Here is a 16651-nt window from a genome sequence, read left to right as displayed (position 1 = left end):
AGAAGAGAAATCTTATGACGATAATAAGAACCCTTAATTACGTCCAGCCTCGATTAGTGTCACAGAAAAACCCAGCAGTTTGTGGTTGTTATTTTGAGAGACAACGATATATATGCTATAACTTGAGACTTTATCGCCTGACCTTGTTCAGACAAGGCTCCTGTTGTTGTTTATTCTAAGAGTGTATACGAAGTCAGCGCGAATTCACTGGTTTGCGATAGTCGATTTCACTTCCTCGTTGACTAGAAAACGCGTCAAGGCACTACAACTGCCTTTAACGATAATCTTACTACCACACTCAGACTTGGGTATAATTTCCTTATCCTGCTGCTTATTATGACGTGCAAGTGTTTCCCGTTTTATTTATGTTGATTCTGTCACGACTGTGACGCATTTTTAAAATTTATTTATCTATTCGATTATTTCCGTGGATTTAGTTAAGGCCTTTTGGCGTTTACCTATGTTGTTCCTGACATCTAGCGTGGATGCAAATACTTCTTGACGAGGCCTCATGGCTACATATGAAATTATCACTTCAGATTGTAATAAACGCCACTGAAAAAGCTGCAACGAACAAACAGTGACGAAATACAGATGTGAATACCCAAGCCCGAAATGCATATTGCATTGCAAATTAAGTCACTATGGGCTACCGAAAGCGGATATGTCCTCCCATCTTTAAAGCAGATAAGACAGCTACCAGTCTAACACCAAACACAATAGTTGAAATTTCGTTATAATATTTTTATGCTAAAGTAAGCCATATTGCGAAAAGGAGAAAATTAGAAAATGAGAAAGAGTTGGAGTAACGTGGAACGAGAAAGTCGAAAGGATGAAATAAAAGCGTGCCTTAGACTTTGAATGAAAAATTAGAAGAGATCGAAGTAGGTTGCCTATAGAGACTCTGTGGGGCAGAAATGATGTGACTCAATTCACATCAGTAACCATGTAACTGAGCGACCTATATCCACTCAGTACGTCAACCGTGTGCAGCGTGGCGTGATGTGAGTCCGGTGTCACTATGCTAAAATTTTTGAGACACATCAACAGTTAAATGGGTGCAGGCAACAACTAATTGAAAAAATAATGAATCAGTAACGTATCGGCATCTTCGACAAAGTCTTTGTATACAACTGATTCATGATGTCTATTCGTGAAAGTTACATAAACAATCAGAAGAATAACGTGAAGCATGCACCAATGTAACCTGCTAATGACTTTTTGTCTTTACACTCACTGTAACAGTGAAGAACAGTTACGAAACTACTGGTTGTGACTCAAAAAAAATGGCTCTGAGCACTATGGGACTCAACTGCTGTGGTTATCAGTCCCCTAGAACTTAGAACTACTTAAACCTAACTAACCGAAGGACATCACACACATCCATGCCCGAGGCAGGATTCGAACCTGCGACCGTAGCAGTCCCACGGTTCCGGACTGCGCGCCTAGAACCGCGAGACCACCGCGGCCGGCCTGGTTGTGACTATTTTTATTTCATGCGACATAGTAATCTACTTTGTTCATTTCTAAAACTTCTAAAAACTAATGTCGAAGTTCCTATATTACATGTAGAAAGCAAAATGCTGAAGGTAGTGTTTCTGTCGACTTAAATCGTCCGTTCTGGTCACACAGAACTTGAGTATTGAGCGATCTTATTGCAGAACAATACCTCATTCTTAATCAAAACGCAGAGTTCACATAGTGGCCGCCATGCTGAAGCGGCGACGCTATATCGGGCTCGCTGAGCGATTCAGGACGCGTCCGAGACGCGTGGGCCGATGGCAATCCCGGAAGGACACAGGACCTCGGCCTTCGACCCTGCCTTGGGCACAGACTCTGCTTCCGGAAATGATGCGTGCCTCGACAACGAAGATCATGCGCCAGTTTCACTTGTCCATCTCTACGTCCGACCCATGGAAGCCCCTTACCGCTACCCGCTAAGCTCGCGAAGCAAACGGCAATGACAGGATTTGCAGGTATGTCCTTGTCAAAGTTACGAAGTGTTGTGGTAAAGTTCCTGGTCGCGTCAGTCCAATTTCCCCGTGTTATCTACCGCCTGTTGCGAGCTACACGCGTGATTCACTGCCGCTGGCGCTCCCCGTTATCGGTCGAGAAAGTTGCGGACAATGTAGCAGTCAGTTAAAAGCGTAGTTTTGCGGGCTGACCTCACTTCCTGCTGTACATTATTCTCGCTGAATGCCTCCTCGTCTTAGGTCTGTGTCATGTTAAGTGAGACGTTCCTTCATTTTCCATTACGACATAACATACTTGGATGTTGAGACAGAAAGAAAGAAGTACTCTTCTCACCTTCACAGTTCTTAGTCCCTTCGCTGTTCGTGAAAAAGATCCAACCCGGTTTGAAACATACGTAGTATGTGTTGGAAGTATAGAAGGGAAACGAAAATATCATACCACAACCGAGTTTCCAATCTCGATGAGAAAAAAATTAAAATTTGTCGACAGAATTTGGTCGGAAAGAGGTCGAGATGTTGTGGGGAAAAATGCCTGAGTTTAATCTCAGATCTCTGCGATGTGTTGTACACTCTACAAAAAACAAAAAAAGCCGACACATCACGAAGGAATTATCCGAATGGGACGGAAATCGGTAGATGTATATGCATGTACAGATAAACAAATGATTAAAATTTCGGAAAAATTGTATGTGATGTTTTCAAGAGAAAAAGCATCGAAAATTGATCAAGACAAAAATGAGTTAGTCCAATTGGCACGTTAGATCGTCAAAATCTCGAGATGGTTGGAGGCCCTTGCCCATAACGATCCAAACTTTCTAAATTGGGGACAGATCCGGCGATCTTGCTGGTCAAGGGAGGGTTTGGCAAGCACAAAGAAACGCAGTAGAAACTCTCATCGTCTGCGGGCGGGCATTACCCTACTGGAACGTAAGCTGAGGATAGCTTGTCATGAAGGGCAACAAAACGGGGAGTAGAGTATCATCGAGCACTGTGCTGCAAGCGTGTTACAGGTGACGACCAAAGGGGTACTGATATGAAATTAAGTGGCACTCCAGACCGCCGCTAGTTGTTGCTGGACCGTGTGGCAGACAGGTCTGGTGTCCCACTGACGTCCATGTCGTCTCCAGACAACGTCTTCGGCCTGGAATCTTATTGACTGCAGTAGAATTGTCTTCAGTGCTGAGTCTCGCTTCAGACTCAGTCCCGACGACCAGCGAAAACGTGTCAGGTGACGCATTCTATCAATCAGTGCAAACACATGGGCAAGAGGTGGACCTACGCGTTATTGACTTGCTCAATTTGCGAAGCTCTTTCTCCTGAATAAACCGCCCAGTTTTCTGAAGTTGTAATCATTTATTTGTGTGTACATGTACATCACATCTGCCTATTTCCGTTCCCTTCGTATACGCGTTTCTTTTTTTTTTTTTTTTTTTTTTTTTTTTTTTTTTTTTTGCCTTAGAGTGATTTTTTGTAAGGTTTTCACACTATTATAGTGATCCATCTGTTGATTAGGAAACCTAAATATCTATTCTCACGCCAGGTGGCTCTTGCCCCGTCGTTAGCGGTCAAGTAGCCATGCGGATCAGGGAATAACCCGTAGCACATTTTACCCGTTAATTCTCGTTTCATTTTGTGTATTATGCAAGGTCGACGTTTAGTTTTTTTTTTAAGCGCAAGAAAAGGGTATGAAGGTGAACGTAGACATGCATCCACCCATGCTAAATTTTTATTGTTCATATTAAGACATTGATAAGCAGTCACTGAATGTACTGTCGTTGCCAGATCTCTAATATGTGTCCACTGTCCCAAAATGCCAACGGCCTGGGCGCAGTGGTAATCCCAGTTTCCGACAGATCACCGAAGTGAATCGCTGTTGGGCTTAGCTTCCATTGTTAGATGGATCACCGTCCGGGTATGCCGAACGCTGTAGCCAAGCACCCTTGTGAGGCCAATGGAGGAGCTTCTTGGTTGAGAAGTAGCGGATCTGGTCACGAAAACTGACAATTGCCGGGAGACCGGTGTACCGACCACATGTCCCTCTATATCCGCATCCAGGGACGTCTGTAGGCAGAGGATGATACGGCGATCGGTCGGTACTGTTGGGCCTAACGAGGCCTGTTGGACGGAGTTTAGTTTTACTCCCAAGAATATTGGTTGCGAGGGAAGACTTTAACCTGACTAAGCATTTATTTCATATTCTGCAAGAGCGCTGCTAACGAAGCTCTGTACGCACTGATACCTATGTCATCACCATCATGATCGTCGTCATCGCTGTACGCCCTTGTAGAAAGCGTCGAAGCCTGGTGCGGACTCAGCTGTGAGCACCGCGCCGTGTCTCATTCATTGCCAGTCGCGCTGCGTCGTCGCTGGGACTCGGCCAACATCTTTTTCAAGGGGAACCTCCGTAATGAAGAAGACTTGGCAACGAAGGGACGGCGCCACTGCCAACTGCAGAGCGCCGGCTCTACTGACTCAACAGCCTGTGTCACGCTCCGCAGCCACTGCCTGCGTTCTCTAACACATATCAGATCTCGTATTGCGTTCGTTTTGCTCCTGCTGTGCTGATAGAGTGACGTTCCAAGAACTCCAGTCCGACGAAAATTGCAGTAAAATCTAGTTACATTTGGACGAAACATTCCTTTCGTGCGCGGACTGGAAACTGACTCTCAGTGCAGAGGTGGACCAACGCGTTGTTACAAAACTGTTAAGGCTTTCGTGGCCACTTGTTGACAAACTGCCGGCCGGAGTGGCCGTGTGGTTCTAGGCGCTACAGTCTGGAACCGCGTGACCGCTACGGTCGCAGGTTCGAATCCTGCCTCGGGCATGGATGTGTGTGATGTCCTTAGGTTAGTTATGTTTAAGTAGTTCTAAGATCTAGGATACTGATGACCTCAGAAGTTAAGTCCCATAGTGCTCAGAGCCATTTGAACAATTTTTTTGACGAACTGCCTGTTGTCTTCAGTTTCGGGTTGTTCGACCGTCGTTCGTCTGATGATTTTTCTGACGATTCGCCAGCGCAAGTGTCTGGCATTGTCAAAGTTTCAACCTCCAGCCACTTGTGCTGGCGAAAAATCATCAGATGAGCGTCAGTCGAACAACCCGAGACAGAAGACAACAGGCAGTTTGTCAACGCGTTATTGCCTTGCTGAATTTGTGAAGCTCTTTCTTTTGAATAAATCATCTAATTTTTCTAAAACTGTAATCATTGGCTGTCTGTACACGTACATCAAATTTACTGATTTCCGTCCCATTCGGATAATACCTTCGTGGTGCGTCTTTCTTTTTTTTCTTTTTTTTTTTTTTTTTTTTAGTGAAAAATTAATGTGCCTTGTCCTGAGTACAGGAGACCCCATACTAGACGGGATTGCCGGCCGGTGTGGTCGAGCGGTTCTAGGCACTTCAGTCCGGAACCACGCAGCTGCTACGGTCGCTGGTTCGAATCCTGCCTCGGGCATGGATGTGTGTGATGTCCATAGGTTGGTTAGGTTTAAGTAGTTCTAAGTTCTAGGGCACAGATGACCTCAGATGTTAAGTCCCATAGTGCTCAGAGCCATTTGAATTTGGACTAGACGGGATTAAGATGAAGAAGAAGTCAGAAACATCACGTAACTACTTGCAAATCTCTGCAAGTCCAATTGCATTTTGCCACTCGCTGCAGCAGGCAGCAGTTAAGCACAGTTGAGCGACGAATCCTACGTCCCGATTGTTCCACCGTTAATGTCGGAGCCAGCAGCAGATAAGCACCTATCTGACCCGATTAGATAGTAACGCCAGATACATTTCTCTCGATCTGGCTTCTGCCTCCAGCGGCCCACCTCGTCTCCGCTTCGGAAACGATTCCCTCCCAGGCGCGGCGGCACGGCAGCGGTGAGCGAGGTCTGTGTGGGATGTTTTCTCCCCCGCGGAGTTTGTCAACACCTGCCGATGCACGAGCAGAGCGCTGACAGCCGTGAAGGCTAAAACGGAAAGCAGTGGTCCGGCGGCAAAGAGAAAAGCCGGCGGCTGTAATCGCGGGGAAACGGTCGGCTGCAAAACGAAAGCCGGCCGGCGGATTTTGTAAAGAGGGCCGAGCTGCGAAGGTCGGCAAGGCGCTGGCGCTGTCCGACGGGGCGTGACGGCACCCTCCAACCTCCAGAGGGCGAGAAGGCCTTCGGTCTTCCAGCAAATCCGTTTTCTCGATTCGGCCAAAAGCGCAGAATCGTACAAATCCGAGATCGAGTTACGACAAGAGGGGGAGGTTTTTAGAGAAACGTTACGTCGATACGGAGGTCATTAGACACGTCATCCTAGAACTCACTTGAAGTGATAAAGCAAAGTGTGTGTGTGTGTGTGTGTGTGCGAATCACATTCGCTCAACTGGGAATTCTTTTGTCATCAGCTCTATTGGGTATGGCTATACTACCCGCTGGTGACTTATGAAAATTTGTGCCGCATCGGGAGTCGAAGCAGGATTTCCCGTTTATCGCGAGCGGTTGCCTTACGATTTAGGCTATCCGAGCACCTGAACTTCCACATGTTCTGTTCTCTACATCCTCAAGTAGAAAACGTCACATATGGAAGTTAGGGTGGGTACGAAGAGCGTGCACGGATAGCCTAAAGCTAAGGCGACAGCTCGCAATAAGCGGGATATCCTTCGACTCCCGGTCAGGCACAAATTTTCATATGTTACCAATAGATACTCTAGCCATACCCAATACAGACTATGCTACAATAATTCGCAACTCAGCGAATCTGTTTCGAAAAATATTTCGACAGCTGTAGGATCGTCAACCACAATACTGTATTATTTAGTTTAGACTGTGTAAGTAGGCTGTTTAGATTTTTATGTTGGTAACGCCACGTAGCGCTCTGTATGAAAATCACTGGCTGTGCTGTGTGCAGTCTGTGGATGGTTGGCATTGTTGGAATATCCGCTATTGTAGTGTTGGGCAGTTGGATGTGAACAGCGCGTAGCGTTGTGCAGTTGGAGGTGAGCCGCCAGCAGTGGTGGATGTGGGGAGAGAGATGGCACAATTTTGAGAGCGGACGATCTGGACGTGTGTCCATCAGAAAGAGTAAATTTGTAATACTGGATATCATGAACTGATATATATATATGATGACTTTTGAACATTATTAAGGTAAATGCATTGTTAGTTCTCTATCAAAATCTTTCATTTGCTAACTGTGCCTATCAGTAGTTAGTGCCTTCAGTAGTTAGAATCTTTTAGGTGGCAGTATTGGCGCTCGCTGTATTGCAGTAGTTCGAGTAACGAAGATTTTTGTGAGGTAAGTGATTCATGAAAGGTATAGGTTATTGTTAGTCAGGGCCATTCTTTTGTAGGGATTATTGAAAATCAGATTGCGTTGCGCTAAAAATATTGTATGTCAGTTTAGTGTTGATCAGAATAAGTAAAGAGAGAAATGTCTGAGTACTTTCAGTTCTGTTCAGCTGTTTGAAAATCAAAAAATGGTTCAAATGGCTCTGAGCACTATGGGACTCAACTGCTGAGGTCATTAGTCCCCTAGAACTTAGAACTAGTTAAACCTAACTAACCTAAGGACATCACACACATCCATGCCCGAGGCAGGATTCGAACCTGCGACCGTAGCGGTCTCGCGGTTCCAGACTGCAGCGCCAGAACCGCGCGGTCACTTCGGCCGGCGTTTGAAAATCAAATAACGTAAGAGTTTTATCAGCACAAGTAATTCATAAATTTTTCTAAGGGGACGTTTCAACTGGTGCGGGTGGAAAGAGGCTTAAACCAAGCGTCCCGGTATTTAAGCACGGAGCCACGTCAGTTAGCGCCTGTTTTTTGCTAGTACTGTGTCTTGTTATGTAAGGTTTCTCCGCTGCAGACGGATGACGTCGATATCTTTCCACAATACTTCGGTTCGGCTGACAACTTGGCCAGACGAGTTTCTCTCCTGAACATCGCTGCCTCATTTTCAGTCGAAATAAGGCGGCAAGATGTCAGTGTCATCCTTAAACAGTTCCAAAACTCTATGGAATAGTCATTACAGCGGGAAAACGTCAAGTATTCCGTCTCACGGTAGTGTCTTGTTGGTCTGCCTCTGCACACAGGTACTCTGTGTTTCATACATTTTCTTGAGAATGGAATTCATAGAATTTCATCACGTCTTCTAGAGATATGATAAGCAGAGAATTATAGACTGAGTAACAGCGGATGTCTAATCATGTTATTCCGAAAATATGTTGTTAAACAGGTGAACTTTTCAGTCTCTGTTGCATTTAGATTTACGTTAACCAACCGGATGATGGCCACTTGCAAAGAATCGCCGAAACGTTGGTCTATGATACTTGAGGCGGAGAAGTTTTACTGAAGATGACAAGAGCCGCAGAAGCCTACACACATAGGTACGAATTGTAGTAGTAAACATAGCCTTTTACTTTTCTTCGGGCAGTTACCACACCCGTATAAAATTTCTGAAATTACAACCTTTTCCACTCGTAATCATTATTTTCCACCATTGACTTGATTAAGTGCAAGCCACCAGCATACGGTGGGCATACATGAAACTTAGAAGTATTTCTCCGTCATATGCTGATGGCTTGACGGCTTTGTGGCTTCCTCTCATAAATGTCTACTAAGGCTACAAAATGTAAAATACTGGAAAATAAACAATGATTACAAACCGAAAGTGTTGACAATTCAGAATTTTGAAGAAAACGTTTACACATTGTTATTAGTTCTATCAGGACACTATGTTGGAAATACTTTCCACAAGATAAATTAAAAGTTGTTAGGTGTTTCAAGTATCCTGCCATATGTCCTGACGTCCGCCTGCTTAACTGGGTAGTAACGTGCTTGCCTCCCATGCACTGGGCCCGGGTTCGATTCCTGGCGGGGTTGGGGATTTTCTGCGCTCGGAAACTGGGTGTTGAGTTGTCCTCGTCATCATTTCATCCTCATCACCGGCCGCATGTCGCCAAATGTGGCGTCGAATGAAATAAGACTTTCACTTGGGGGCCGAACGTGACTGGGACATCCCGGCCAACAATGCCAAACGATCATTTCACTAATATGTCCTGACGAATGCCAGGTTATTTCTTCCAACATAACGGGTTATTCCATGCCTTATCTTTGACCAAGAAAGATAGCTCTTGAATGATTTACAAAATGGTTGAAATGGCTCTGAGCACTATGGGACTTAACATCTGAGGTGATCATTCCCCTAGAACTTAGAACTACTTAAACCTAACTAACCTAAGGACATCACACACATCCATGCCCGGGGTAGGATTGGAACCTGCGACCGTAGCGGTCGCGCGGTTGCAGACTGAAGCGCCTAGAACCGCTCGGCCACACTGGCAGACAGTGATTTACAGGACGAAGTAATGTCGACTCAAAAAGCTACACTGTGGATGTTGACGCTCTGGCAGAAAGACAGACGCAGATAGAAGATTGTGGCTTCGTAAAGCACGTGATTTGCCCAGATCCGAGTCCCAGTTACGATTCGCCAATACGCTTTACAGATGTGATTTGAAATCTCTGGCAGACAAACCGTGTGTCAATACGGAGTCTTGCCTTAATCGGGCAACGTTGTTGTATTTCCCACTAAGTGCAAGAGGGGTACAGATCCGGCTGACAATTTTAATATAAATGTTTCAACACAGCCCAGACTGAGCAGTGGTGTGAAAGATTCATTACACACTTAATTTGCCACCATGATTTACACTCCTCTTTCTGTCGTCGACAGAGTTTCGTCTTGTGTTGGCCCGAAATTTTTCTTACCTGTTTGAACAGCGTTTTCTCTTTGGACGCCGAGTGTGGCTGTCACAATAGCGCAGCTGCAACCTGTGGCTTTATTTCTCTCTGAAAGGCCAGTTGCCCCACCACCAGAGTGAGGATACAGAGAGAGAGAGAGACAGAGAGAGTACAGTTCCTGCCCAGCCCGTACGCTGCAGATGTGAGGCGAGCCAGCAGCAAGACAAGCCGCGCCAGCGCTGGCGCCGCGCCCGAACGCAATCCCACGTCACGCAGCAAAAAGACGCGTACATCACGCAGCGAGCCCGTCCAGCACGTGTTGCGCTCGCGGCCCTTCCCCAGCACCACTCTGAGGGACCTGCTGCACTCCAGTCAGCGGCAGTCGAGGCGGTCTCAACTGGTATATTATCCGCTACACGCACAGTACAACTTCGCAGGGGATGATGGCACCGTAAGCAAGGGAGCGCAGCCTGGTTAATGGTCTGCTGCAGAGGGAAGAGAGGTGCAGCGTTAAGGAGCCTCGCCTCTTTCTCGACGGGCAAGCAGCACACTGAAATTAACATTTCCTTAACGCTACCTACGTCCTCCCCCGGTAGCTGAGTGGTGCCGACACGGTAGCTCAGCGTGTTCGGTCAGAGGGTAATGTGCCCTCTGTAATAAAAAAACTGAGTTAATAGATCAACAACGATCTTAAATGGATGTCTTACGACGTCCGCCCCGAGCAGATCAAACGAACTAAAGCGAACAAAAAATGAAAATAAAAAAAAAAGTGGTCAGCCCGACAGACTGTCAATCCTAAGCGCCCGGGTTCGATTCCCGGCTGCGTCGGAGATTTTCTCCGCTCAGGGACTGGGTGTTGTGTTGTCCTAATCAGCATCATTCATCCCCATCGACGCGCAAGTCGCCGAAGTGGCGTCAAATCGAAAGACTTGCACCAGGCGAGCGGTCTACCCGACGGGAGGTCCTCGTCACACGACATTATTATTATAACGCTACCTACTACAATACTACAATAGGGTGTTTCAGTTGCCCCTACCGACGCCGTTTTATGCAGCCCGCGATGTTATAGCTGGCATTCATAAATCACGCGTGAGATTTTCATAGTCTCTGGCTCGCTATGCGCAAACTATTGGTCCCGCAGAAAGAAAATGAGCAAGTTCTTTTTGTAGGAAATTTAATGTAGGTCAATTTTGTACTTGGATACATTTTCGCTGGAGACGATGGTTTTCGAGTTATTCAAGAAAAGCGTACGAAAGTGACCCTCAAACGCACCTCCAGCTGACACTGAACTAGTCAGGATTTCTGGTATGTTGTTCGTGGCACTCCCTCCTATCACTGTACAAAAATTCCCGATTACACGAACTATTCCCGATATTCGACCTCCTTTCGTTTCTGTCGATTGGGCTATTATCCTGCCAGCATTCGACTACATCGTTAACATTATTAAATCAACCGTGCTCTTGAATGTGATGAACGTAAAACGACTTTTGTAAACGTCTTGATAAAACTAATAACGTTGCCAGCTCGTCCAAACTTAACCCCTCAAAGCACAGTAGTTTCATAGTCAGAAGGCTGGACGAATACAACGATGCAGTGGTGTTAAAACTGACAAAACTGTTACGTAAAATTTACACAAAAGTCAGTTTTACAAGTTCTAAATTCCAGACTAAGCCAGTGGCGTAATAAGGCAACTCAATGGAAACCAAAAAATTAGAAGATGGGAAACATTTTAACAGTGGCAAGAGGGAGTGCCATGAACAACACATTAGAAATCCTGACAGGTGCGAGCCGAGTGTGGGAGTGGGGGGGTGTCTGAAGGTCACTTTCCTACGTTTTTCTTGAATAACTCGAAGACTACGGCCTCTAGTGAAAGCGTATCTCAGCACAATATTTCACTACTTTAAATTTCGTACAGGAAGATCCTGTTCAATTTTTTCTGTAGGACTAACAGTTCGCAAGGAGCGAGCGAGAGAATATGAAAAACCTTGCGCGTGGTTTATGAATGCGAGCTATAACATTGCGTGTTACATAAAAGACAGCGGTAGAGGAAGCTGAATGTTTCTGGATTACAAGGTGTCGCTAGAGGAATGGTCAGTATTCATGGATGACAGGAACGATCATTCGAAGCTAAAAAATGTAGTAGACATGGAATCTAAACTCCATACCTTCAAGCTATGAGCGCTTCTTCAGTAGAGGAAATTAAGAAGTGATCATAGCTCTGAAGGAATGCAATTAAATCCCATGTTTACTACGCTCTATTGCTTCGAATGTAAAGTGTGTGACTGTGTTCAACAGTATGAGTTTCGAAAATGAAAGTAATCCAATTCCACGAAACCTGTCACGCAATACAAACGCATATCGTAAGCTTCTGATTTGCTACCACGTCATTTGATAAGATAAAGAAAATTCCATGTTCAAGTTGGTGCAGTGTGGATAAGCAATAATTCGTACGTCGCTCATGAACCGGCCTTCCGCTTATCTGTTGTAGATTGAAGATTAAGCACCAGCCTTCCATCCTGGAAGGACATTACCAGACTTGCGGTCTTGTTGAGCTGTCCTACTGAGAAGCGCTTTGACCAGTGTGATGTAACGGCGCCTGAGAAATCTGTTCCCAATGACCAGAGAAGGCAGGCAGCTTCGACAAGTGAGCTCTGACGCAGATTTATTGGGCGTCAATTGAGAACGCTCAACGGGCTGCCGGCGCTAGAGAGCATTCTCCAATATTGCTGCTAACGGACGCAACCTGAACACGTTTGTTAAAGGTTTTTCACGAAGTGCATCCAATGAAATAGACGTCATCCTGTGAAGCAAAACCTATACACAGGGGCAGCTATCAGAAACCTCTAGTAAAATGTTAAAATTCAATGCATATTTGTATTGTTCATTAATAAAAAAGGTGAGAAGACAAGGATTTGCTTAAACAACAATATTTTTCGCGACGTCCCCGCATCTGACTACAGCGAAAGAAGTAAGGAAACTATTTTTTTAGAAGGAACAACAGTTAACACTGAAGTAGTAGCGTGTGCCACGTGGGATTACACTAGCGCCTAGTTACCAATGGATCACGAAGATATCGGTCGCGTACTGTAGAAGTTCTGCCAGGATAAAGGAAGCTTTTAGCGTGACGAAAAACAGTATCGCGCATTCATGTGTTTTTAAGCAAATAATTTGAAATTTATTCACATGAATCGTATTTCCTATTTGAAGGGAGTGAAAAATGATGATAGTTTGTATTTTCGTATACACCGGCATACAGGAACATTTACTTCGAAATTTCGAGACGTAGTTCCCGGAAATAAAATACTATTCGAACCCGAAAGATGAAGAAAAATCGTATGAGCATCCTTCACCAATGGTCAAAAGTCTTTTTTCAGGAAAGTGAGAAATGAAAAAGCGATTCGGAAAAATCGTTACCGTATTAATAGCTGCTGACAAAGCACGGATTCGAGGTAATACTGAAAATCTAGAAACTGGTGGGCAAACGAAGTAAATCTTTTCAAGTCAAAGCTTAAGCTTTGTTCAAAACATTAATAATTAAGTAGTATTTAATAATTTAAACACGTTATATGCATCCGGTATGTTTTTCTGACGCAAAAGGCTGACGTCGGCAACTATACATCTTACCAATTCAATGCTATGTCTAGGAGGTGGATAAATTTTATTCATTGTTTTCTTACGGATCATCGTCGCATCTTTTGAGACCTGCCATCATGGGTCCTCGTGAGCGGCTGGGAAACATACTGGTTTTTATTTTCTTGTATAAAATATTGTCCTTAAGACGTTTGTGCTCGAAGAAATTATTAATGAACAAATGAAACGCAACAATTGCCACTTCACTAGCGATGATCAGGTAACGCGCCAGGTCATTAGAGACGGCACTTCACCTTTACGTAATGGAAATTAAGGTAATCTGTTGCCATATTAAGTGAACGAAATTATTATTTGCGAACGTCTGATGTCATGAGCTTAACGTACACCTATATGACTAAGGAACATGCGCGTTTTGTGTTCTGTATTTTGGTACCGAGCGAAACAATGCGTTCGTTATGACAGTTATCTCAACTCAAGGAAGAAATTTGTTTTTCAGCCCTGCCTTTAATGATACAGATGTCGACGAGTGGTACCTTCCGTATAGCGAATCCTAAAGTAATGACAATTAGTGTCAGAGACTGAGAAAATTCCGAGCGAGTTTTGCGCGGAAGTTCAAACTCCGTTTACGAGTAGGAGGTGAGTCACGCTTTAGACCATTGAAGCCGGAACGATCTCCGTGCGCTGACAAACGGAAGCGTGTGTTCCGGCTCGCGTTGCGTGTGTCGGGCTGTGCGTCATCGTTGCGGCTTGCGACACGTCGTGAGCGCCGGCGGCAGCTGCGAAAAGGCAGACCGGCTGTCATCTCACCGCGGCTAAGGACCGCTCGTTCATGACTGGCTCCCAGCCCCGACATGTCCTTGCCACATTGTATGCAGATATCGCGCCATCGGCGGTGCCCAAAAGTGGGCGGGTACCTGCTACCTCCAGTCTGTTAGCAACTTTGCTATTGGATGGCATACCAAAACTCATATGACAGATGCATACACAAGTAATCTTTAAATGTATCCTGATTTTCTTATACTCGTTAGCAATCGAGGGTCATGTAATAGAAAAGTGAAATTCTTTGCACGTTTCCTTCGTTCTCAGTCTTGCAAAATGTACCTCGGGGGCCGAATCAGCGGTCAGTGTTCATAAAAGAAAGTCGTACGTCCAACAAAATGTTGTTAATGACTACTTAGTGCAGTTTAACTACTTTAGTCTTACATCAGATTAACGCCCTGTACAACAATACCATTCTTCTAAAAAGTCAGACCATCTGACGCTATTCCATGAGAGTAAGATACCTAATTCAGTTCTCATTTTAATTTCTACTCAAAACAATAACTAAAAAACTTATATAATTAGAAATTTTTCAAAGCTTTTCATGTTCAGCAGGTTTCAAAACAACTATTTAAAGCGCGCGATGGTGAAAACTTTTTATATTAACAAATGCGTATATGACGCTTTCGTGCGAATCTATCACTCAACAATGTTCAGCCTGTCGTGCGAAATACCTCCAAATGATAGTGAAAATACACCTATAAGAGATATTACTATTATTTGTACCGGCCTGAGTGTCTAATTATCCGTTACTGTCAACGAATTTAGAGATATTCTGCCAAGAAAAAAAGACAGTTTTCATTTTTTCCAGTAAAGGTTCCGATGTATTTCTCCAATCACTGTACGCTGTTGCCAAGTCAAGAACTGTATGTCCTACCAAAAAGAACTTGAAAAAATGTCCGAAATATTTCCAGAGTCTTCTCCGCCCTGACGAAAATTTTACTAACGTGTAGAGCATAAGCAGATAAAACACATATTGAGATGCTCAATCCCTTTTCTTTTACGTTTTTACTGCTGCGGGACCGACATACTGTTTGTCTTCGAACAAGAATCTGTAAAACTAATGATTTATGGATGTTTCGAGGGATTCTTTCAGCAGGCTACGGTAGTAATTAGCGGTAACAGAGAGTGCAGAATTGTAAGAGCAAGTTAAAAACATACTTATAAACGGAAAGCACAAAACAGTGGGTGGTCTACAATATATACTGTAGGAAATTCATATTTTTATACTTTTTTATTTGCAAATATTAAGTTTTTGTATCAAGAAGATGAAACAAACATGTAAAATTTACGTGTCCCTATACTTCTTTTAAAAGTAAGTGTTTCGAAAAAAGTAAGCAATAGTGGTTAGCTAGTTTCATAATCTCTGTAGGAAATGTGCTGTATAACGGAAGGTTGCCGACTGATTTTGTTAAAGTTTACCCAAGACAGCTCAGATAAATTTAAAGCATCTCGTAACAAGTAGAGTTTTTATGGAAGAAACTGCAATGCGTTACAAGCGCTGAAATGGAAATATCCTAAACGTGCGTAAGAACTACGCCTGCACCCTTCCCTTGTAAACTGTTTGTTTCGTGTTCAAAGTGCTACTTCACGAGTAGCGCGAAAATAAGAAGTATGGCAGCCTGTGAGTGCGGCGGAGAGAAGTTTCGTAGTGCCCTGCATACGGATACTGCAGCTGCTGGCGTACTCACCATTGCGTTTGTGTCCGAGATGTCTCCTCCCACGGGGAAGGCGTGTCCCGCTCCGCAGAGGAGGGCGCACGCCAGCACAGAGATCGCTGCCGCTGCGGTCGACATGCTGGTTGCCGCACCACTCGTGTGTCTGTGTGTCGTGTCCTGGTCACTCGAGACGCGTCGTCCACGGCAATCTCGCCTAGCTCTTGTACCACTACCAAGCTACCGTGGACCAGCTGCCTGACAGTTCCCAGACCCTACCTGCCGACTGTCCGCGGCGCGAACCCAACAGTGGTGTGACGGCGCGCGCGCCCGCGCGTTTTATTGCGGGCATAAGTCCCGCTTCCCAGAACGGCGCGCGGGTGGGGGCGAGTGGCCGCCAATCACGCGACTGCCGAGCGTGCTGCCGCCTGGCGACCGCCGCCGCAACTCCGTCCTCGAACTTGGCTCCGTAGCTTCCGAATGCATTCGTTGAACACATCTGGACACTCGTGGACTGCATCTTCAGGCCTTACGACGCCCTTCAGCTTCCCGGTTCTCTCAAAATCTCACGTCACACGACATTTGGTTACGTTTGTCCTTTTTTTTTTATATTTTAGTAACACATTCGTCAATCGCAAATCATCCTAAGCATAACCGAGTTCTTCGCACATAATCCTCTTGGCTTAGAGCAGGGTCGTCCAACCCGCTGGTCGCACGTGCCCGAAAACGTGTACCAAAGCGGCTACTATCGTACGACCATAAAAAAAAGTAATTCCATAAAATTCCTTCTATGTGTAGTTACGATAAATTGAATTTTTTCCATCTGGAACTCCCTCCACACGTTGCTATTCTCTCGTTGGGCCATCCCGGATTTTTTCCCCCTCTTAGCAGCTATTGTTAGCTG

The 16651-nt window shown here is 45.0% G+C and overlaps 1 protein-coding gene across 4 annotated transcripts in view; it reads right to left on the bottom strand.

The window, feature by feature from the left end:
• Positions 1–16056, bottom strand: part of LOC124595469 (matrix metalloproteinase-14) — a 158812-nt gene extending 142756 nt beyond the window's left edge. For all 4 annotated transcript variants that reach the window (XM_047134223.1, XM_047134222.1, XM_047134224.1 and 1 more), the window contains exon 1: positions 15784–16056. In XM_047134223.1, the coding sequence (XP_046990179.1) occupies positions 15784–15888 (105 nt within the window). In that variant the 5' untranslated portion in view covers positions 15889–16056. The remainder of the gene's footprint in view (positions 1–15783) is intronic.
• Positions 16057–16651: the final 595 nt, after the last annotated feature.

Source organism: Schistocerca americana, chromosome 2 (assembly GCF_021461395.2).
Source record: "Schistocerca americana isolate TAMUIC-IGC-003095 chromosome 2, iqSchAmer2.1, whole genome shotgun sequence".
Taxonomy (NCBI): Eukaryota; Metazoa; Arthropoda; class Insecta; order Orthoptera; family Acrididae; genus Schistocerca; species Schistocerca americana.
Note: the sequence above shows the minus strand (reverse complement) of the source record. Positions and strands in the feature narration are given on the sequence as shown.